This window comes from Oncorhynchus kisutch, linkage group LG24 (genome assembly GCF_002021735.2).
Source record: "Oncorhynchus kisutch isolate 150728-3 linkage group LG24, Okis_V2, whole genome shotgun sequence".
NCBI lineage: Eukaryota > Metazoa > Chordata > Actinopteri > Salmoniformes > Salmonidae > Oncorhynchus > Oncorhynchus kisutch.
In genome coordinates this window covers 7262032-7285383 of record NC_034197.2, presented here as the reverse complement: position 1 = coordinate 7285383, position 23352 = coordinate 7262032, and the positions used below count along the sequence as shown (strand labels likewise).

The 23352-nt window shown below is 39.5% G+C and overlaps 2 protein-coding genes across 4 annotated transcripts in view; both read right to left on the bottom strand.

Moving 5' to 3' along the window:
• The window catches only part of atf7a (activating transcription factor 7a), a 50660-nt gene extending 41460 nt beyond the window's left edge, over window positions 1-9200 (bottom strand). The window contains exon 1 of one of the 3 annotated variants that reach the window (XM_020458963.2): window positions 9142-9200. The gene's annotated coding sequence lies outside the window, so the exon portion shown is untranslated. The remainder of the gene's footprint in view (window positions 1-9141) is intronic. The other 2 variants (XM_020458965.2, XM_020458962.2) reach the window with 2 other exon arrangements.
• A 4496-nt stretch (window positions 9201-13696) lies between these two features.
• asb8 (ankyrin repeat and SOCS box containing 8) lies at window positions 13697-18010 on the bottom strand. Its single transcript, XM_020459101.2, has 4 exons — window positions 17878-18010; window positions 16901-17122; window positions 16486-16590; window positions 13697-16114 (listed from the first exon to the last, which is right to left on the bottom strand). Exons 2-4 carry the CDS (start codon window positions 17027-17029, stop codon window positions 15479-15481), a joined length of 870 nt encoding a protein of 289 aa, XP_020314690.1. The 5' UTR covers window positions 17030-17122; window positions 17878-18010; the 3' UTR covers window positions 13697-15478.
• Window positions 18011-23352: the final 5342 nt, after the last annotated feature.

The window sequence follows — 23352 nt, the reverse complement described above, 5'->3', positions numbered from 1 at the left end:
TCCCCCCCACATTTTCAAACAGTCCATTTATATTTTTTTGCTATACATTTAGGTGAGGTTTTTGACTCGCCTGAGTAGCCCCATTTCACTGCCAAAAATAAAATTAAACCATCTAGTGTTCAATGAAATAACAATGTCAAATAAAAGGTAGCCTTGTCAAATAATTAACATCCAATCACATTACTCTCTCGTGGGAATTCCAATAACGGTCCGTATGAAGCCAAACGTAGCAGATGCTCATTCCGTTTGCTAAAAATGTTATAAATGGTTTTTTTTTTTTAAATAGGCCCGTTTCCATAGAGACACACATACCAGCTCTACTGGTAGTACTGCTATGACCAGCAATACTACACCTGCACCTGTCGACGACACAAGTTGTTCAGCTTCCACAAGCACATCCAATGCTAACATCAGTAATTCTACATGTTGTAGTTAGCCCAGCTGGCATGGACACTTACAGTTGTGAATCTGACGGGGCCAAAGAGCTACTGCCCCTTCACCCGGGACAGCACCGAACAACAGACAGGGGACGCTGGACAATCAAAGAGGTGCAAATATGATGAGAACTACATTGATTTGGGGTTCACCTTTCCTTTGCCTTTGCCTTTCCTTTGCCTTTCCTCAGTTCTTTTGCACATATAATACACTGTGGCTCTCTCACAACTCGATGAAACCTTCACTCTTGTGCAGACATTTAGAAACAAAACATACCAATCTGAAAAAAAAAAGCCTCAGGAATTTTTTGAGCGAGAATTAAGACGACTTTCGAGTAGTAAGACATGTATAAACTGCAACAGATACCTTTCATAAGAAGGTGCTAGAAGCGTCTTATATGGTGAGCTACCGAGTGGCTAGAACAGGCAAGCTACTATTGTATACTATTGTGGAGGACTTAATTCTTCCTGCTGCAGAGGATATGGCTAGGACAATGCTGGAGGAAAAGGCCCCCCAAAAAACTATATAGACAATGCCTTCATCAAACAACACTGTTTCACAACGCATCAGTGACATGACAGGAGATGTTTTGAAACAATTACTGGTTCGCATACAAGCCAGTGAATTATATGAGTTACATCTGGATGAGTGGGGGGATGTCAATTAAGACATCTTCTGAAAACCAGGAGAGGATATTTTTAAAGTACTGGACAGCTTTGTGACATCAAATGGACTTGTGGTCAAGATGTGTTGGTATCTGTACTGATGGCGCATAAAGCCATGCCAGGGAGACATAGTTGCTGCCAAGGGAATGCCTGACAGCTTGAAAGATGTTTTGGACACGACAGTGAAAATGGTTAACTTTGTTAAATCAAGGCCCCTGAAACTCTCGTGTATTTTCTGCATTATGCAATGATATGGGCAGTGAACATGTAACGCTTTTACAACATACAGAAAGTGCGCTGGTTATTAAGGGGCAAAGTATTGACACGAGAGACAGGCTTAAAGTTGTCTTTACTAACCATAATTTTCTCTTGTCTGACCGCTTGCATGATGACGAGTTTCTCACCTGAATGATCTGAATCTAGGATTACAGGGACTCTCCGCAACTATATTCAATGTGCAGGACAAAATTGAGGCTACGATTAAGCAGTTGGAGCTCTTCTCTGTCTGCATTAACAAGGACAACACACAGGTCTTTCCATAATTGTATGATTTGTGTGTGTGCAAATGAACTCACGCATACGGACAATGTCAAATGTGATATAGCGAAGCACCGGAGTGCTGGGTGCGCAATTACGCAGGTACTTTCCCGAAACGGATGACACAAACAACTGGATTCGTTATTCCTTTCATGCCCTGCTTCCAGTCCACTTATAGATATCTGAACAAGAGAGCCTCAAGGATATTGCAGCAAGCGGTTCTGTGAAATTTGAATTTAATCAGAAGCCACTGACAGATAGGGCTGCGCTCAGAGTTTCTTGCCTTGCCATATCTCGCTATTAAGACACTGATGCCCTTTGCAACCACGTACCTATGTGAGAGTGGATTCTCGGCCCTCACTAGCATTAAAACTAAATACAGGCACAGACTGTGTGTGGAAAATTATTTAAGACTGAGCCTCTCTCCAATACAATCCAAAATTGCAGAGTTATGAGCATCCTTTCAAGCACACCCTTCTCATTAACCTGTGGTGAGTTATTCACTATTTTCGATTAACAAATAAAGTTTTATATGTAAGATGGATAAATAAAGAGCAAAATTATTGATAATTATTACTATAATTAGATTATTATTTGTACCTTGGTCCTATAAGAGCTCTTTGTCACTTCCGACAAGCCGGATTGTGACAAACTCACTCATTATGTTTAATAAATGTATATATAGTATAGTGTGTGTGGCAGGCTTACAATGATGGCAAAAAATAACATTTGAGAGTGCGCTGACCTGACTGCTAGAGGGGGTACGCAGCTGGAGGTTGAATGTTTGAAGGGGTACGGGACTATAAAAACTTTGGGAACCACAGGTGTAGAGAATCATTGTACCATCTAAAGCGGAGTGAAATATATTTTCTATAACCAAAATGATTGTATTTTCAGCTGTTAGAAGCCGGTGTACAAAATCGAAGACGCAAACACTAAACTTAAGAATGGGAAGCATGAAAATCTACACATCATAGACTTGCTTTCAATAAGAATGACAGATGCATAACTGAGATATATGTAAATTTGGGCAGGGGTTGTTAAAAAAGTTGCATATTGCAGCTTTTCGGCGTCTATAATATAATAAATATGGCAAAAACAAAAATGTAGACATTCATAAATTAATTTCTATAGCTTCCAAATATATATATTTTTACAATCGTGGGGGACTGCCAAGATGGAGGCATGGTGGCTGTGGCCTCCATCATTCTTTAACGGAGGAAGTTTGGAACCACCAAGAATCATTCTAGAGCTGGCAGCCCGGCCAAACTGAGCAATTGGGGTAGAAGGGCCTTGGTCAGGGAGGTGACCAAGAACCCGATGGTTACTCTGGCAGAGCTCCAGAGTTCCTCTGTGGAGATGGTTGTCCTTCTGGAATGTTCTCCCATTTCTGCAACACTCCAACAATCAGGCCTTTATGGTAGCGTGGTTAGACGTAAGCCACTCCTCAGTAAAAGCCACATGACAGCCCGCTTGGAGTTTGCCAAAAGGCACCGAAAGGACTCTCAGACCATGAGAAACAAGATTCTCTGGTCTGGTGAAACCAAGAATTAGCTCTTTGGCCTGAATGCAAAGTGTCACATCTGGAGGAAACCAGGCACTGCTTATCATCTGGCCAATACCGTCCCTACGGTGAAGCATGCTGTGAGGATGTTTTTCAGCGTCAGGGACTGGGAGAAAAGTCAGGATGGAGGGAAATATGAACGGAGCAAAGTACAGAGAGATTATTGATGAAAACCTGCCCTAGAGTGCTCAGGACCTCAGACTGGGTCAAAAGTTCACCTTCTTTATTTTTTTTACCCCGTTTTCTCCCCAATTTCGTGGTATCCAATTGTTTTTAGTAGCTACTAGCTTGTCTCATCGCTACAACTCCCGTACGGGCTCGGGAGAGACGAAGGTTGAACGTCACGCGTCCTCCGATACACAACCCAACCAAGCCGCACTGCTTCTTTAACACAGCGCGCATCCAACCCGGAAGCCAGCCGCACCAGTGTGTCATAGGAAACACCGTGCACCTGGCAACCTTGGTTAGCGCGCACTACGCCCGGCCCACCACAGGAGTCGCTGGTGCGCGTTGAGACAAGGACATCCCTACCGGCCAACCCCTCTCTAACCCGGGCGATGCTAGGCCAATTGTGTGTCGCCCCACGGACCTCCCGAGTCTCTGATGGCACAGCTGGCGCTGCAGTACAGCGCCCTTAACCACTGCGCCACCCGGGAGGTAGGTTCACCTTCTAACAGAACAACGACCCTAAGCACATAGCCAATACAATGCAGGAGTGGCTTCAGGACAAGTCTCTGAATTTCGTTGAGTGGCCCAGCCAGAGCCCAGACTTGAACCCATCTAACATCCCTGGAGAGACCTGAAAATGGCTATGCAGCGACGCTCCCCATCCAACCTGACAGAGCTTGAGAGGATCTGAAGAGAAGAATGGGAGAAACTCCCCAAATACAGGTGTGCCAAGCTTGTAGCGTCATACCCAAGAAGACTCGAGGCTGTAATCGCTGCCGAGGTGCTTCAACAAAGTACTGAGTAAAGGGTATGAATACTTACGTAAATGTGTTATTTTTATTTAATACATTTGCAAAAATTTATAAAAACCTGTTTTTGCTTTGTCATTATGGGGTATTGTGTGGAGGGGGGGGCGAATTTAAATACATTTTAGAATAAGGCTGTAAGCTAAAAAATATTGGAAAAAGTCATGGGGAAAGCTAGCGAAAACTCCCAGTGCTAACTTCGTACATCTCCCAGATGATTCCCCCTGAACATAATCTTGGTGATGAGCTAGTCTTGGAGATACATATATTTTTTATTTAACTAGACAAGTCAGTTAAGATCAAATTCTTATTTACAATTACGGCCTACACCGGCCAAACCCGGGAGACGCTGGGCCAATTGTGCGCCGCCCTATGGGACTCCCAATCACAACCAGTTGTGAAACAGCCTGGATTCAAACCAGGGTGTCTGTAGTGACGCCTCAAGCACTGAGATGCATTGCCTTAGACAGCACCACAGATATAACACCACACTTCGATTTGATATCTTTATTGACTTAGCAGACAACCAAACAAATACTTGTGAATATGGACACATCACAGAACCAGACAAAGTCCCAGACATGGACCCTCAAATCCTCAAAAAGTTATACATTGCACTAGAGGTCGACCAATTATGATTTTTCAACGCCGACACCGATTATTGGAGAACCAAAAAAGCCGATACCGATTAATCGGACGATTTTTTTTATTTATTTGAAATAATGACAATTACAACAATACTGAATGAACACTTATTTAACTTAATATAATACATCAATAGAATCAATGTAGCCTCAAGTAAATAATGAAACATGTTAAATTTGGTTTAAATTATGCAAAAACAAAGTGTTGGAGAAGAAAGTAAAAGTGCAATATGTGCTATATAAGAAAGCTAACGTTTCAGTTCCTTGCTCAGAACATGAGAACATATGAAAGCTGGTTCCTTTTAACATTAGTCTTCAATATTCCCAGGTAATAAGTTTTAGGTTGTAGTTATTATAGGACTATTTCCCTCTATACCATTTGCATTTCATTAACCTTTGACTATTGGATGTTCTTATAGGTACTTTAGTATTGCCAGTGTAACAGTATAGCTTCTGTCCCTCTAGTTAGTGCGCGCTAACCAGCCAGCCATTTCACTTCGGTCACACCGGCCTCATCTCGGGAGTTGATAGGCTTGAAGTCATAAACATCGCAATGGGCGGCAGGGTAGCCTAGTGGTTAGAGCATTGGACTAGTAACCTAAAGGTTGCAAGCTCAAATCCCAGAGCTGACAAGGTACAAATCTGTCGTTCTGCCCCTGAACAGGCAGTTAACCCACTGTTCCTAGGCCGTCATTGAAAATAAGAATTTGTTCTTAACTGACTTGCCTAGTAAAATAAAGGTTAAAAAAAAGATATATATATTAAAAAAATGCTTGACGCACAACGATGAGCTGCTGGCAAAACGCACAAAAGTGCTGTTTGAATTAATGTTTACGCGCCTGCGTCTGCCTACCACCGCTCAGTCAGATACTTGTGTGCTCAGTCAGATTATATGCAACACAGGACACGCTAGATAATATCGTTAACTAGTGATTATGATTGATAGTTTTTTAGTTTAATGCTAGCTAGGAACTTACCTTGGTTTACTGCATTCGCGTAACAGGCAGTCTCCTTGTGGAGTGCAACGAGAGAGAGGCAGGTCGTTATTGCGTTGGACTAGTTAACTGTAAGGTTGCAAGATTGGATCCCCAGAGCTGACAAGGTGAAAATCTGTCATTCTGCCCTGAACAAGGCAGTTAACCCACCATTCCTAGGCCGTCATTGAAAATAAGAATGTGTTCTTAACTGACTTGCCTAGTTAAATAAAAAAGGTATAAAAAATAAAATACAGATTTCCGATTGTTATGAAAACTTGAAATCGGCCATTCTGATTAATCGGTCGACCTCTACATTGCACCATTGAGAGCATCCTGACTGGCTGCATCACAGCTCGGTATGGCAAGTGCTTGGCATCCGACCCCAAGGTGCTACAAAGGGGAGTGCGTACATCACTGGGGCCGAACTCCGTGCCATCCAGGTTCTCTCTACCAAGCGGTGCCAGAGGAAAGACAAAAATGGTCAAAGACTCCAGCCACTCAAGTCATAGGCTGTTCTGCACAGCAAGTCTGAGACCAAACGGCTCCTGAACAGCTTCTTCCCCCATGCCATAAGATTGCTGAACAGTTAATTATTTTATTTTTTTTTACCTTTATTGACTTAATTAAATGGCTACCTGGAATATTTGCATTGACCCCCTTTGTTGTACTGACATTCTTGTACTGGCTCCAATGCACACTCACTGCACTCTACTAATAATAATCTTAGACCACCATGCCACTCGGGAGCCTTGTCAAACAAATTCATTAGGCCCTAATCTAAGGATTTCACGACTGGGGATACAGAAATGCATCTGTTGGTCACAGATTACTTTAAAAATAAAAAAAGTAGGGCGTGGATCAGAAAACCGGTAAGTGTCTGGTGTGACCACCATTTGCCTCACACAGAGCAACACATATCCTTCACATAAAATTATTCAGGCTGTTGATTGTGGCCTGTGGTATGTTGTCCCACTCCTCTTGAATGGCTATGCGAAGTTGCTGGATATTGGAAGGAACTGGAACACACTGTCGTACACGTCGATCCAGAGCATCCCAAACATGCCCAACGGGTGACATGTCTGTTGAGTAGGCCATGGAAGAACTGGGACATTTTCAGCTTGCAGGAATTGTGTACAGATCCTTGTGACATGGGGCAGTGCATTATCATGATGAAACATGAGGTGATGGTGGCAGATGAATAGCATGACAATGGTCCTCAGGATCTTGTCACAGTATCTCATATTCATATTGCCATCGATAAAATGCAATTGTGTTCGTTGTCCGTATACCTGCCCATACAATAACCGCCACCTGGGGCACTCTGTTCACAACGTTGACGTCAGCAACCCGCTCGCCCACAACGCCATACATGCTGTCTGCCATCTGCCTAATACAGCTGAATCCGGGATTCTTCCTTGAAGATCACACTTTTCCAGCATGCCAGTGGCCATCAAAGGTAGGCATTTGCCCACTGAAGTAGGTTACACTACCGAACTGCAGTCAGGTCAAGACCTTGGTGAGGACAACGAGCATGCAGATGAGCTTTCCTGAGACAGTTTCAGAAAATTTTATCAGCTGTCCAGGTGGCTGATCTCAGACGATGCCACAAGTGAAGAAGTCGGATGTGGAGGTCATGGGCAGGCGTGGTTACACGTGGTGTGCGGTTGTGAGGCCGGTTGGACCTACTGCCAAATTCTCTAAAACGACATTGACGTGGCTTATGGTAGAGAAATTAATATTCAATTCTCTGGCAGCAGCTCTGGTGGACTTTCCTGCAGTCAGCATTCCAACTGTACGCTCTCTCAAAACCTGAGACATCTGTGGCATTGTGTTTTGTGACAAAACTGCACATTTTAGAGTGACCTTTAATTGTGCCCAGCACAAAGTGCACCTGTGTAATGACTATGCTGTTTAATCAACTTCTTGATAATCCATCCCCGACAGGTGTGGTCTATCTTGGCAAAGGAGAAATGCTCACTAACAGGGATGTGAACAAATTTGTGGTCAAAATCAGAGATAAATAGGCATTTAGTGCTTAAGGAACATTTGGGATGGGGCGGCAGCGTAGCCTAGTGGTTAGAGCGTTGGACTAGTAGCCTAGTGGTTAGAGCGTTGGACTAGTAACCGGAAGGTTGCGAGTTCAAACCCCCGAGCTGACAAGGTACAAATCTGTCGTTCTGCCCCTGAACAGGCAGTTAACCCACTGTTCCCAGGCCGTCATTGAAAATAAGAATTTGTTCTTAACTGACTTGCCTGGTAAAATAAAAAATTATGGGATTTTTTATTTCAGTTTATGAAACATGTGACCAACGCTTAACATGTTGCATTAATATTTTTGTTCAGTATAGATGTCAATACAGATAACAATAGTATCATAATATTAGACTAGGATGAGGTAGAGTTATTATAACAGTGTATAAATATATGGCTGAAGTTAAAGTCACAACTGGCAATAGAATGGAGGATTGTATATGTTGAGGAATTTGAATCTAACAGTTTTTAAAGAATCAAACTATACTGTAATTTATTGCAGGTTATTCTTTCAGCTACACATGGTGTGTGGATCGCTTACGATGATGGAGAAAACTTATTGTTAGCTAAAGTTATGAAATTCTCTTCTCAATAAGCAGAATCGAAATCATCTTCTCAAGAAGCAGAATCGCAATGACTTAACTTCTGCTAAAAGTTGAAACCATCAGACTTCTGGCTAAATTAGATGTCTAGCCAAGTTAGCATGCTAGCTGAGACCCTAATACCCTTAACACACACAAGACCTGCCTTTTCCCGCATGAGACCGCCCTTTCTTTTCAAGGATTGGCTACCGACATGTCAATCACCATGATCTCGTACCCTTATCGCACATTGGGCTGTCAATCAATTCTGATAGAAGAATGTGATTGGTTCATGACGATTCCACTCAAAAGATGGGAGTTTTCGCTAGCTATAACTTTCCCCAGTGCTAACTTCGAACAGGCCGCTACCACAGCCAGGGAAAAGCAATGTGCAGGACTAAAACCTCATCAACAACAACGAACTTCATGCATGACAACATGAGCATGTCATATAGTCGTGTAGTTTTGCTGATAAATAATTAGTTGACACTTTAGTTAGCTAAATACTAACCAACTTGTTAGCTAAAATATGCACTCGAGTGCGAGCGAGAAGACAGACCACAACAGTTCTGTCAACTAACGTTAATTACCCACTCATATTTCATGGCCGACAGGGCAACGATAGAAACGTACACACTAACTGTAACGACTTTCAATACTTCTATGTCACATTTCCATCGGAATTACGCGTGGATTGTACATTTTGACAATGATATACTGTTTACAAACTCACCGTTGCGCCCCTCTCTCCTCTTCTCTAGTCTTGGAATTTGACACTCCCCTCCTTGAATCATCGCGAGGTTCTACGTCGAGGTCTTCGTAATCAATTTTACTCAAATAAAAAACAGTGTACGGAATTTACTTTTTTTTTTTAAATACAGTAGACTAGGCCTAATTCAAAGCTTTTTATGTATTTTTTATTTTACATATGCCTACATGAATTATTTTAAGATGTAGTAGTAGGGGGTGCACACAAAATGGTATAATCTTTTTTCCCAGGGGCAACATATTCTATTCACCCTGTGTAGCTGTTGTTTGAAGTGGGGTGTCATAAGCCTACCATATTTCTGACTTAACACAACACTGAATTTCATACTCACATTGCTCATACTTACAACAAAAAAACAGGCACCTTTGTTTTTGCAGCTGTTTTGGTTACCTCAATAACCTGTTTCTGGAATGTGGCGATGAAATGCATGAAGTTTGTCTATCTATCTCCTTCTATATAGAATAATAGATACTGTCTGTTTATGGGAAAGGGAATGTGCACAGTGTAAAGCTTTGTTTGCAATCAATCTAAAGTTGTTAAAGCTATAATAGAAGCTGGTCGCTTTATAAGCTGTCCGGTTCTAAATGTATAGTTTGGAACCGTTCACATGTAGCAGGTATTCAATTCAAGATGCAACATAGGAAACTGCTTAAACAGTACACTGTACACTACCAGTACACTGTACTCTCTCCCCAAGGACACCACCCAGCAATGAGTGTTGCTCATAATTATTGCTAACATAACATTTTCAGCTCATTTGCTTTGTTTGCCAACTGTGCTGTTGCAATATTCTGTATCCCGACTGAGCCAGGAGTCTGTGGACAAGAAAACCATGTCTTCATCCCAAATGGCACCCTATCTCCTATATAGGGCACTAAAGGGAAAAGGGTGCCTTTTGAACTCAGACTATGTAATGAATTATGTATCCAGTCCCTAAGATCACAGTTTGCATAACAACCACTGGCCTGGCCTGCCTCCAACCTTGGGCATGTGGAGCCACATAACTAGAGTGATTCCAGAACTAGAATGACCCCAGTTTATTATATTGCTATGTGTAGAAGGAGCACTGTTGTGAGGTATTGTTACAACATTATAGACCATCTCTGGTGAGGGCAGTTACACCAATGCTCTGTCAAATTTCAAATGTCACATTTTCGCCTATCGTTTTTAATTTAATTTTCTCTTAACATTTTTTTCTTTCTGTTTTACATTTCCAAGCCTGATTGATATACAGTGGGGAGAACAAGTATTTGATACACTGCTGATTTTGCAGGTTTTCCTACTTACAAAGCATGTAGAGGTCTGTAATTTTTATCATAGGTACACTTCAACTGTGAGAGACGGAATCTAAAACAAAATTCCAGAAAGTCACATTCCAGAAAGTCACATTGTATGAAAGTCACATTGTATGATTTTTAAGTAATTAATTTGCATTTTATTGGAAGCCAGATCATTTGATGCACCACTCCATCACTCTCCTTGGTCAAATAGCCCTTACACAGCCTGAAGGTGTGTTAGGTCATTGTCCTGTTGAAAAACAAATGATAGTCCCACTAAGCACAAACCAGATGGGATGGTGTATCGCTGCAGAATGCTGTGGTAGCCATGCTGGTTAAGTGTGCCTTGAATTCTAAATAAATCACTGACAGTGTCACCAGCAAAGCACCCCCACATCATCACACCTCCTCCTCCATGCTTTACTGTGGGAACCACACATGCAGAGATCATCCGTTCACCTACTCTGAGTCTCACAAAGACATGGCGGTTGGAACCAAAAATCTGAAATTTGGACTCATCAGATCAAAGGACAGATTTCAACCGGTCTGTCCATTGCTCATGTTTCTTGGCCCAAGCAAGTATCTTCTTATTATTGGTGTCTTTAGTAGTGGTTTCTTTACAGCAATTCGACGATGTGAGTGAATGATAACTACTGTATTGTCCTGTTTTTAAGGAAGGTAGTGTGAGAAAGTGCTGAGAGGGGGCCTTCTTCCTCTCTGTGATGCTTTAGTTTCCTTCCAGAAATTCTCCCCCTTTTTTTCTGGTTTCCACTAGCTTCTATAGCCACCACGTCAGATTCCAAAGCCACAAAGTCAAAATTAGAAAGATGCATGATATTTTTGGTCTTAATTTATGGTTAGGCATAAGGTTAGCAGTGTGGTTAAGGTTAGGATTAAGGTAAAAGTAAAAATAATAATGTAAGATGATCAATTGTAGAAATGGGCAGGGTTTATGAATTTCTGGCTATAGAAGCTAGTGACAAACCTTTTTTCTCTCCCTGGGAAGCAAACGTCCTGTCTGTGTCGGGATATGGGGCCAAAATATAGCATTGGAAATATCGAGAGACAATACCGAAGTAACTCAACAAAGGATTATTATTGAGTGGTACTTTTGAACCTGCTCATATGTCATCAAAGGGGAAGCAGCCAATTAAAACAAAGGCGGGATTTGAAATTTGTCCAATTGCTTTGTTTTTTTACACAGTGACGATAAAGTTAACAATTAGAGTGGCAGCCACTGTAAATACAGATAAACAGTGAAATATATGTTGTTTACAACAATTCAACTGTCATGTCTTCAGTGGTGCCACACCAACAATGACATACAAGAGTACACTGTATTATCCTGTAAATAGGATGTTATTTTGGCACAAGGTGTATACAATCATTTTGAGTAGAGTATATACTTCTCAAGATGTTGTTAAACCAACCTTTCTTTCTTGTCATATTTTCCCAACAACACAACACAATCACTGAAGATTATTAACACATTTTCCAATGCTATACTTAGATTTCCTGCTATTGAAGCAAATACAGATTTATGCAATGCCTTTAGAAAGTATTCACACCCCTTCCTTGACATTTTCCACATTCTGTTGTGTTACAGCCTGAATTTTAAATAGATTAAATTGAGATGTTGTGTCACTGGCCAACACAGCAATGTTGTTAATTGTAATCCCATAATGTCAAAATTGAATTGTTTTTAGACATGTTTACAAATTAATTAAAAATATAAAGCTGAAATGTCTTGAGTCAATAAGTATTCAACCCCTTTGTTATGACAAGCCTAAATAAGTTCAGGAGTAAAAATTGCATAGACTCATTCTGTGTGCAATAATAGTGTTCAACATGATTTTAGAATGACTACCTTATCTCTGTACCCCACACATACAATTATCTGTAAGGTCCCTCAGTCAAGCAGTGCATTTCCAACACAGATTCAATCACAAAGACCAGGGAGGTTTTCCAATGCCTTGCCAAAGAAGGGCACCTATTGAAAGATACAAAATTACATTTTTTTAAAAGCTGACATTGAGCACGGTGAAGTAATTAATTACACTTTGGATGGTGTATCAATACACGCAGTCACAAATATACAGGCGTCCTTCTTAACTCAGTTGCAATGTGGAAGGAAACCACTCAGGGATTTTACCATGAGGCCAATGGTGACTTTAAAACAGTTACAGAGTTTAATGGCTGGAATTAGAGAAAATTGAGGATGGATTAACAACATACTAACATAAATGACAGAGAGAAAGGGAAGCTTGTACAAAATCCAAATACTTCAAAACATGTATCCTGTTTGCAATAAGGAACTAAAGTAAGACTGCAAAAAAATTGGCAAAGAAATGTCCTGAATATAAATCGTTATGTTTGGGGCAAATCCAACACAACACATCACTGAGTACCACTCTCTATATTTTCAAGCATAGTGGTGACTGCATCATGTTGTGTATGCTTGTCATTGGCAAAGACTAGGAAGTTTTTTTATGATAAAAATAAACTAAATAGAGTTAAGCACAGGCAAAATCCTAGAGGAAAACCTAGTTCATTCTGCTTTCCAACAGACACTGGGAGACAAATTAACCTTTCAGCAGGACAATAACCTAAAACACAAGGCCAAATATACACTGGAGTTGCTTAACAAGATAACATTGAATGTTCCTGAGTGGCCTAGTTACCATTTGTACATAAATTGGCTTGAAAATCTATGGGAAGACTTGAAAATGGTCATTTAGCAACTTGACAGAGCTCAAAAATATATTAAAAGAATAATGTGCAAATATTGTACAATCCAGGTGTGCAAAGTTCTTAGAGCGTTACCCAGAAAGACTCACAGCTGTAATCACTGCCAAATTTGATTCTAACATGTATTGACTCAGGGGTGTGAATACTTATGTATATGAGACATGTATTTTTACATGTATTTTTACATACAATAAATTAGCAAACATTTCTAAAAACATGTTTTCACTTTGTGATTATGGGTTATTGCGTAGATGGGTGAGAATCTTTTTATAATTTTTTATAAATTTGGATTTCAGGCTAACACAACAAAATGTGGAATAAGTCAAAGGGTATGAATACTTTCTGAAGGCACTGTTGCAGACTAAAGACTCCTGCTGGACAAATTCAAAATTGCATGTGATGAAACCACATGCACATGATAAGTTGTTGCCAATATCCCTACAGGAGTTTTGGTGTCTAAACTAAAATAACATAAAAACAAGAGCAAGGCGGTACATAGTATAAGGGAAGGCGTTTACTTTTTTTTTTTTTTCATTATTTAACAGAAAAATTCACTTTATAGGTTTACATTGGTGTCTAAGAGAACCAAATGAACTATCAATGTTATGCATGTACACACCTGGCAAACAAGCAAACAGAAACAAACACATTAAACAACTGTCAAAAATGTGTCACTACAAACTAAAGTACATTGGTCAAAGCTTCTATAGTTTATATATTTTAAATACAATTTTTTTTTAAACATCCAAATTCATGCCACTATGACAATTTCTACAATTACTGAAAGCTTTTGCCTAAAATAAACAATTTTGAAAAATACCTTTATATGGTTTGCTGGTTACATTGTTTATGGTCACATTTAAATCTGTGGTGCACAAAGTTTTGGACCAAAAAATGGAAAATCCTGATGTAAAAATTCTAAAATAAAAGTTTACCTAGGTTCTATAGAAAAAATATCTATAGTTGGCTGTACATCAGCATACCTCAACTAAAATAAGCCAACATACACATTTTTGAATGGAAAAAGGTACAGTGTATAGCTAACACAAATAGCAAATCACATTTTGACACATATATTTGACCAGCTGGCAATACCCATATATTTAGTCCAGGATGCAGGGTTGGGGTCAATACAGAATTTCTGAATTGAATTGAAATTCGCCACACAAATTGAAATTTGAATTCGCCACACACGACAGGAAGCAGAATTTGAATTAAAGTAGAATTCAATTAAAAACCAATTCAAACTTAGATATGAAATATCAAGTTTCATTCCTTTGACAAATATTTTGCCAGAAGCATCTGCCACCTATTACTGAAGAATACAGATACCATTTCAAATATTTGCTTTATTATAACTCACAGATGTTTGTATTTTTGTCATGAGATGTTCTGAGTGGTTGAGCTAATGCATTCTGGAAAACATTTTTATTTTAATCTAATAACATGTAAGTGAATATGAATTATTATAGACAACCTTCAAAATGATCTTACAATATTCCAAACCACTGTAATTATATTAAACGCTTTGAAGGATAATGAGTTTTAAATATAGTATTGGTAACCATACATGTCAAAATAAACATGTGCAGAATGATGTATGCAATAAATGACCCATTTGAATTTCAATTCAATTTCAAATTCTGCTTCCTGTGGGGTGTGGCCAATTCAAATTCAAGAATGGAATTAAACACCAATTCGAAACTTTATTCAGAATTGACCCCAATCCTGCCAGGAAGTGCTATATGATACAGATGATTGTGTATAACAGTCACATATCTGTTAATCAACATTATGTAACAACATTACCCAGCACACTGATCTCTATAATATATTAGTGATTTTAATTGTAATCTACAATTTTTTATTATTTTGTAACATGAAGTGATTATACTCAGTTATTATGAAATGCAACATTGAATGAAATGCAATTCCATATTTTACACTATGTTTTTTGGGATTGCAAGGCTGATTCTGCAGACCCACTGACGGAGAGGGAAGCACTGAGAAAAAGCGAATCACTCAAATTTTACACACACAACCACATAAGAACTAAATACTTCCTTCTCATTGTGACCTTTTGGACTGCCTACAACACCTCATACTATCTAGAATCAACATCATTCCTCATTACGGTTGTCAGAATATATGCATCATAAACTGTTAAATAGGTGCGTGCAACTCTGAGCTAATTTGAGCTAAGCACAGATTTCCAGTCTGAATACGATTGATAGTGATTAAACATCCTGTCACCTCTAGTCCCACCCCCTGTAAGTTCAGTCTCTCAGCAGTAAGTACTCTTTGACCGACTCTGGTAAAGGCAGCTCTTTGACTGCAGTGGGGAGGAATCTCACCCCCAGGCTCTGTCTGACAGCACACCGTGACAGCGCGCGTAGCGTCGGTGCTTCAGCCACCATACTGGTCAGCTTGGCCAGGAGCTGGGGATCCTTACTGAGCTCCCTGGGTAAGGTACCATCTGCCCGGCGGATCTCAAACCTCCCCGCTGCCTTATACAGCAGCTCCAGACACTCCTCCTCCTGCTCTGCCCCCAGGCCCCTGGCAAGTAGGGCCACCAGGCGAGAGATGGGTGTCTGGCCTTTTAGGTTAGTAACATGGACCTGGCCTCCGTATTCTAACAGAACCCTCACACTCTCTAGGTTGCCTTTCATGGCGGCCCAGCTTAACGGAGTGTCATTGTTGTAGTCCCGTGCGTTGGGGCAGGCATTGCTCTCCAGCAGAGCCCTGACGCACTCAGGGTTGTCCTTGAAGGCCGCCCAGTGTAGCGGGGTGTCCTTGTTGCCGTCCAATGCATTGGGCTGGGCCCCGTACTCTAGGAGGAGTTCCACACAGCCCTCGTCCTTCTCTGCTGCGTAGTGCAGCGCTGTGCGGTTGTAGCCGTCCAGGGCATTCACCTGAGAAGACAGGTAGGGATTCAAAGAATACAATAAAACTTTGTTAGTCCATTTGAGAAAGGGAGAGAGAGCATGGTACATTTTACAAATAGTAGCTATTATAGACCTAAGTTCAAAGACAAGAGATCCACTATTATTTTCTGAGATTCAGGTGAAGGGGATTCAAGTGGGAGTAATCAAGAGCAGGGTAGATGTATCGATGCCTGCAGCATGTACAATATAAAAACAAAAAATATATATTTCCTCAGGATGTTAAACTTTTTTTTGTTGAACATTACAACATAACACCACAGGCTAAGCAAGTAGCTAAATATTTTCAAACAAAGTTAAAGTTGGATGAGTGAGAGTTAAAACCATGCCACCATACATACCTCTGCTCCTTTCTCCAACAACAACTCGACACAGTCGGCATCCGCCACCATACAGGCACAGTGCAAGGGCTTCAGAGTTCCGTGCATACGGTTCACGTCAGCTCCCTGAAGGTAGACATGCAATTATGTCATTTTCAACCGTATGCAAAATATGAATAGATACTGATACCAGACACAACAAGTCATATTCAACTGAATAACATCAGGCACTCAAAATTGTGGCATAGTTAAAAGATAGCTATGAAACTACAAAACATTGACACAATTAAAAATGTGCAGAGAGAATGTGAGGTTGAGGGAGTTATTTTACTACAAAAAAGTCAACTCTGGGACACAACAAATTATATAAGTACAGTGGTGTTCGTGTTAACATTTCATCTCTACAGTTCAAAGATAAGCCAACCAGCCAACCTACCCTTCGAATAAGATCCTCCACATTGTCGTGTGGGAAAGAGCGTATGGCAGCAATGGTGCGGATGAGCCGCTCGGACAGGGAATATTTACTTTGAATAGATTGCATGATGTACCACATAGTAGAGCTCATGTGGAGCTGAGGAACATTGCACCCAGGCTGGGGTGCACTGACGCCACACCACACTGTCTACAACACCTGGCTGGCCAAGTTGGAGTTAAAGATCTGAAAGAAAACACAGTGTTGGTATTATTATGGTAAAGAATTACAGGTGTTCACTTTGGAGACATGCGTGTTTTTAGCTAGGTATACTATATATTCTAGGAGATCAATTACGTGCATAGGTATGGCAATCCCCCTCTGGTGAATTTGTAAATGTAACGTTGACTGACATTATGTGCATCAGATAATAACAACTCTCTTTTGACACCCGCCCCCACAAACTGAATGGCTACTACTCTGTACACGACAGCTATCATTTCCCAACCTAGCAAAAGTGTTTTTAGTTTTACCTGTGCATCATTTGGCAAAAAGTAGAAACTTTGCAATTTAGCTTCTTAGGTTAAAGGGTAACGTTAGCTAGCCTGTTAACCAGCTGTTGCAACACGTCAACTAGCAGCTAATGCTGGCTACTAAATGGCCAACTACGAGTTAGCTAACTTACTTGCATTAGTTAAGTTACCGATATATAAACAATAAAGCTAAGCTATCTAGCAAAATTCTTAGTCATAATTGCAGTTGCTAACCAAAACACAATTTAGCTTAACTAAATGGCGCGACCTCAAGCAGCAGTAACGCTAGCTAGCTAGCTAGCGCGCTAATCGGCTCGCTGTTTTCCACTCCAAATGACAGTTCCGCTAGCAAAGATGACCAGTATTATACATTTTATTGATTGTTTAGAATGTGTAAAATATTTCCATAGCTTGTTTTAAAATTCAAGTTGCATCGTTGGTATCTCGATATTTTGGGCCCTTACATACCGTTTATGGTCCACAGTTTCAAGGAATGCGCTGTCCAAGCTTGACAAAAACATGGAAACGGCAACGTCATATCATTTGCTGCGAAAACATGCGACTGGGCTACGCCCATAAAATATCAGCGGTGGGAAAAGTACCCAATTGTCATACGAGACTAAAGTAAAAGTAAAGATAGTTTAACATAAATTGACTCAAGCAAAAGTGAAAGTCACCCAGTAAAATATTACTTGAGTAGAAGTCTAAAAGTATTTGGTTTGAAATATAATTCATTATCGAGAGTAAAAGTAATTGTTAAAATATACTTTAGTAAAAGTATAAATCATTTAAAAATCCTTATATTAAGCAAAGCAGACCATTTTCTTGTTTAAAAAAAAAATGTATTTATGGATAGCCAGGGGCACACCAACACTCAGACATCATTTTCAAACGAAGCATGTGTGTTTAGTGAGTCCGCTAGATCAGAGGCAGGGGATGACCAGGGATGTTCTCTTGATACCTGCGTATATTGGACCATTTCCTGTCTTGCTAAGTATTCAAAATGTAACGAGTACTTTTGAGTTTCAGGAAAGATGTATGGAGTAAAAAGTACATACTTTTCTTTCGGAATGTAGTGAATAAAAGTAAAAGTTGTCAAAAATATAAATAGGAAAGTACAGATACCCCAAAAAACGACTTAAGTAGTACTTTTTTTCAAGTATTTTTTACTTTAAGTACTTTGCACCATTGGAAAATATACACAGGAATCTTCTCTGACTTAGAATTTTGTGTTTTTGTAATGTTGTTCAGCATCTTACATGTGTTATTTTAATAGTAACAGACTTCATGTAGTGCTGGCATTTATTACATACCATAGTAGCTATGCTTCCTCTCCAAGTATGGACATCAGATGGCTCCATTGCTCTCTCTGGGAAGCACTTTAAAAGTCTGACTGCTTGGCAGTGCTGTTAAATACCTTGTAGTGAAATGCAGCACAGGCAATGCCCATTAATGTGTGTGTGTATGTGTCAGATGTTAACATTGCGTGAGCCATGACATCTATCTATCTAGACACAAACGTAATATTTGCTGACAGATTGAATCATTACATACAGTGCCTTGCAAAAGTATTCGGCCCCCTTGAACTTTGCGACCTTTTGCCACATTTCAGGCTTCAAACATAAAGATATAAAACTGTATTTTTTTGTGAAGAATCAACAACAAGTGGGACACAATCATGAAGTGGAACGACATTTATTGGATATTTCAAACTTTTTTAACAAATCAAATACTGAAAAATTGGGCGTGCAAAATTATTCAGCCCCTTTACTTTCAGTGCAGCAAACTCTCTCCAGAAGTTCAGTGAGGATCTCTGAATGATCCAATGTTGACCTAAATGACTAATGATGATAAATACAATCCACCTGTGTGTAATCAAGTCTCTGTATAAATGCACCTGCACTGTGATAGTCTCAGAGGTCCATTAAAAGCGCAGAGAGCATCATGAAGAACAAGGAACACACCAGGCAGGTTCGAGATACTGTTGTGAAGAAGTTTAAAGCCGGATTTGGATACAAAAAGATTTCCCAAGCTTTAAACATCCCAAGGAGCACTGTGCAAGCGATAATATTGAAATGGAAGGAGTATCAGACCACTGCAAATCTACCAAGACCTGGCCGTCCCTCTAAACTTTCAGCTCATACAAGGAGAAGACTGATCAGAGATGCAGCCAAGAGGCCCATGATCACTCTGGATGAACTGCAGAGATCTACAGCTGAGGTGGGAGACTCTGTCCATAGGACAACAATCAGTCGTATATTGCACAAATCTGGCCTTTATGGAAGAGTGGCAAGAAGAAAGCCATTTCTTAAAGATATCCATAAAAAGTGTTGTTTAAAGTTTGCCACAAGCCACCTGGGAGACACACCAAACATGTGGAAGAAGGTGCTCTGGTCAGATGAAACCCAAATTGAACTTTTTGGCAACAATGCAAAACGTTATGTTTGGCGTAAAAGCAACACAGCTCATCACCCTGAACACACCATCCCCACTGTCAAACATGGTGGTGGCAGCATCATGGTTTGGGCCTGCTTTTCTTCAGCAGGGACAGGGAAGATGGTTAAAATTGATGGGAAGATGGATGGAGCCAAATACAGGACCATTCTGGAAGAAAACCTGATGGAGTCTGGGGCGGCAGGGTAGCCTAGTGGTTAGAGCGTTGGACTAGTAACCGGAAGGTTGTGAGTTCAAACCCCCGAGCTGACAAGGTACAAATCTGTCGTTCTGCCCCTGAACAGGCAGTTAACCCACTGTTCCCAGGCCGTCATTGAAAATAAGAATGTGTTCTTAACTGACTTGCCTGGTTAAATAAAGGTTAAAAAAAATATAAAAATAAAAAATAAAAAAAAAAAGACCTGAGACTGGGACGGAGATTTGTCTTCCAACAAGACAATGATCCAAAACATAAAGCAAAATCTACAATGGAATGGTTAAAAAATAAACATATCCAGGTGTTAGAATGGCCAAGTCAAAGTCCAGACCTGAATCCAATCGAGAATCTGTGGAAAGAACTGAAAACTGCTGTTCACAAATGCTCTCCATCCAACCTCACTGAGCTCGAGCTGTTTTGCAAGGAGGAACTGGAAAAAATGTCAGTCTCTCTATGTGCAAAACTGATAGAGACATACCCCAAGCGACTTACAGCTGTAATCGCAGCAAAAGGTGGCGCTACAAAGTATTAACTTAAGGGGGCTGAATAATTTTGCACGCCCAATTTTTCCGTTTTTGATTTGTTAAAACAGTTTGAAATATCCAATAAATGTCGTTCCACTTCATGATTGTGTCCCACTTGTTGTTGATTCTTCACAAAAAAATACAGTTTTATATCTTTATGTTTGAAGCCTAAACTGTGGCAAAAGGTCGCAAAGTTCAAGGGGGCCCGAATACTTTTGCAAGGCACTGTATATCCATACACGCATGCATACATATACACATATATATATATATAATTATTTTTTGATCTATTTTTTTACCTTCATTTAACTAGGCAAGTCAGTTAAGAACAAATTCTTATTTTCAATGACGGCCTAGGAACAGTGGGTTAACATACCTATATAGACATACTTTTTAAAAGAATATACCTTTATTATTATTCCCCGCAAACCCTACCACCCTTCCCCCAATTGAAGTAAACTAATAAACACTTCGGCTTTTACCTTCAATTTATACATCTTATACACATTTTACTGACAGTCTACTTTACAACAGTTCTCTCTTGTTTGTTCTTAGTCCTTCCTCTATTTCTGATGTCCATCCAGTTTGATTTCTATTTGCCATATATTTGTAACTGTGCTATTTCACCAAAGTTCTGAACCTATATACATTTTACAGACCCCGTATGTTTTACATTGCTTATCTTGTTATTAGTCCAACCTTTCAGCTCCATTAAACCCCTCCCATCTATATCTCAACATCATCCATTTTGGATTTCGATTTGCCATATTTTTTTCAACTGTGCTGTGATGCTTCACAAAATAATTGAAACTTTCTATTCTCATAGCTTCTGCAGATTGTAAATTAAAAATAAACATTTTTGCTAAAATAATTATTATATTGATTGATTGACTATGGCTTTTCAAATCACCCAGTATTGCTATCTGTAGCGTTAGTTCTAGGCAAATGTTGCAATTCTTCAGCCATTCCTTGGACCTGTGACCAAAAATGAGCTACATATGGACAATACCAAAATAAATGATCTAATGACTCTGCCTGCTCACAGCAGAATCTGCAGAGCTGGGAAGATTGTATCCCCCATATATATAACATTCTATTAGTTGCAAGAATTTTGTATAGTAATTTAAATTGAAAAATTCGAAGTTTTGAATCCAGCGTTGTTTTGCGTATCAATTCATAAACCATGTGCCATGGAATGGGTACATCGAAAATCTCTTTTGCAATTTATGGCAATTTATTTATGGCAATTTATTTATCACACTTTTCTTTAACCAATTCTGTTCTTTAATACAGGGCCGACATACAAGTTCCTTACTTTTTTCCCCCTTCTACTTGCCTCTTCCGTTTTTGTGGTAATGCTGCAATTAATTGGTTGTAATTTTGGGTAGAGCAGACATTTCCATATGTCTGTGTTAGCTGCATGTGTGACATAACTCCACCATTCCTATTTATGATATCATTCACTAAAATGATACCTTTTTTAAAAAATGTCTTCGAAAAATACAGTTTTTTAAAATCAATTAGTATATTTGAATTTAACCACAATATTTGTTGTATTATTTGTTCTGTCTTTTCAGGAGGATTAAACTGATATTGCAACCAACTTTCTAAGGCTTGTTTAAAAAATAAAGATATTTTGGAGATTATTTCCATTTCAAACACCTGAAAGTGAGCAGGTGTAATCTGAATAAAGGGAAAAAGGCCCTTCTTGAACATAGGATGAGACATTCGTAACAAATTACTAGAGAACCAGTTTGGATTTAAGTATAACTTTTGTATGACTGATGCCTTTAGTGAGAGGTCTAAGGCTTTAATATTTAATACTTTTTGCCCTCCGAATCCATATTCGTTATACAAATAGGCCCTTTTAATTTTATATGGCTTGCCGTTACAAATAAAATTGAATATTTTTTGTTCATATAATTTAAAAAGCAGGTCACTAGGTGTAGGCAAAACCATAAGCAAATAGGTAAACTGTGATATGACTAAAGAGTTAATCAGGGTGATTTTTCTACAAATAGACAGGTATTTTCCTTTCCATGGTAGCAAGATCTTATCTATTTTTGCTAACTTTCTATAAAAATGTATTGGAGTGAGATCATTGGGATTTGTATACTGAGTATGTCCAAATCTCCGTCAGACCATTTAATTGGTAAACTACATGGTAATGTAAAATTTGCATTTTTTTAGTGATCCAATACGTAACACACGCAAAAGTATCTAGATCCTCTATGAGGCCGTGGAGTGACGCTAATTGTGGATTTAAAAGAAAACATGAATCATCAGTGAACACTGACGCCTTAGTTTTTAAGCCACGGATTTCTAATCCCTTAATATTATTGTTTGATCTAATCTTAACAGCTAACATTTCTATGGCAATAATAAATAGATATGCCGATAGTGGACAACCTTGTTTTACTCCTCTGGATAGTTTAAAACTTTCTGAGATGTAGCCATTATTTACTATTTTACACCTAGGGTTACTATACATAACTTTAACCCATGGTTTTAACCCGTGGGTAGCATTGGAATCAACATGAGCCAGCATCCCTTTGGAACGCTTTCAGCACCTTGTAGAGTCCCTTCCCAACGAATTGAGGCTGTTCTGAGAGCAAAAGGGGGTGCAACTCAATATTTGGAAAGTGTTCCTAATATTTTGTACACTACCCCCATATGAAGGGTCTTACATGTCTCAACTTTCACAGTGAATGCTTTTATTTATATGTTTTGTGGGTATGAATTGAATATTGCAAATGCATAAATAAAACA

Bases quoted from the DNA above. Each gene is read 5' to 3' on its own strand.
- asb8 (XM_020459101.2), bottom strand. From the start codon at position 17,029: ATGAGCTCTACTATGTGGTACATCATGCAATCTATTCAAAGTAAATAT. The intron at 16,591-16,900 runs GTAGGTTGGCTG...GTCTACCTTCAG, and splicing joins TGGAGGATCTTATTCGAAGG to GGAGCTGACGTGAACCGTAT. The intron at 16,115-16,485 runs GTATGTATGGTG...CTGTCTTCTCAG, and splicing joins TGTTGGAGAAAGGAGCAGAG to GTGAATGCCCTGGACGGCTA.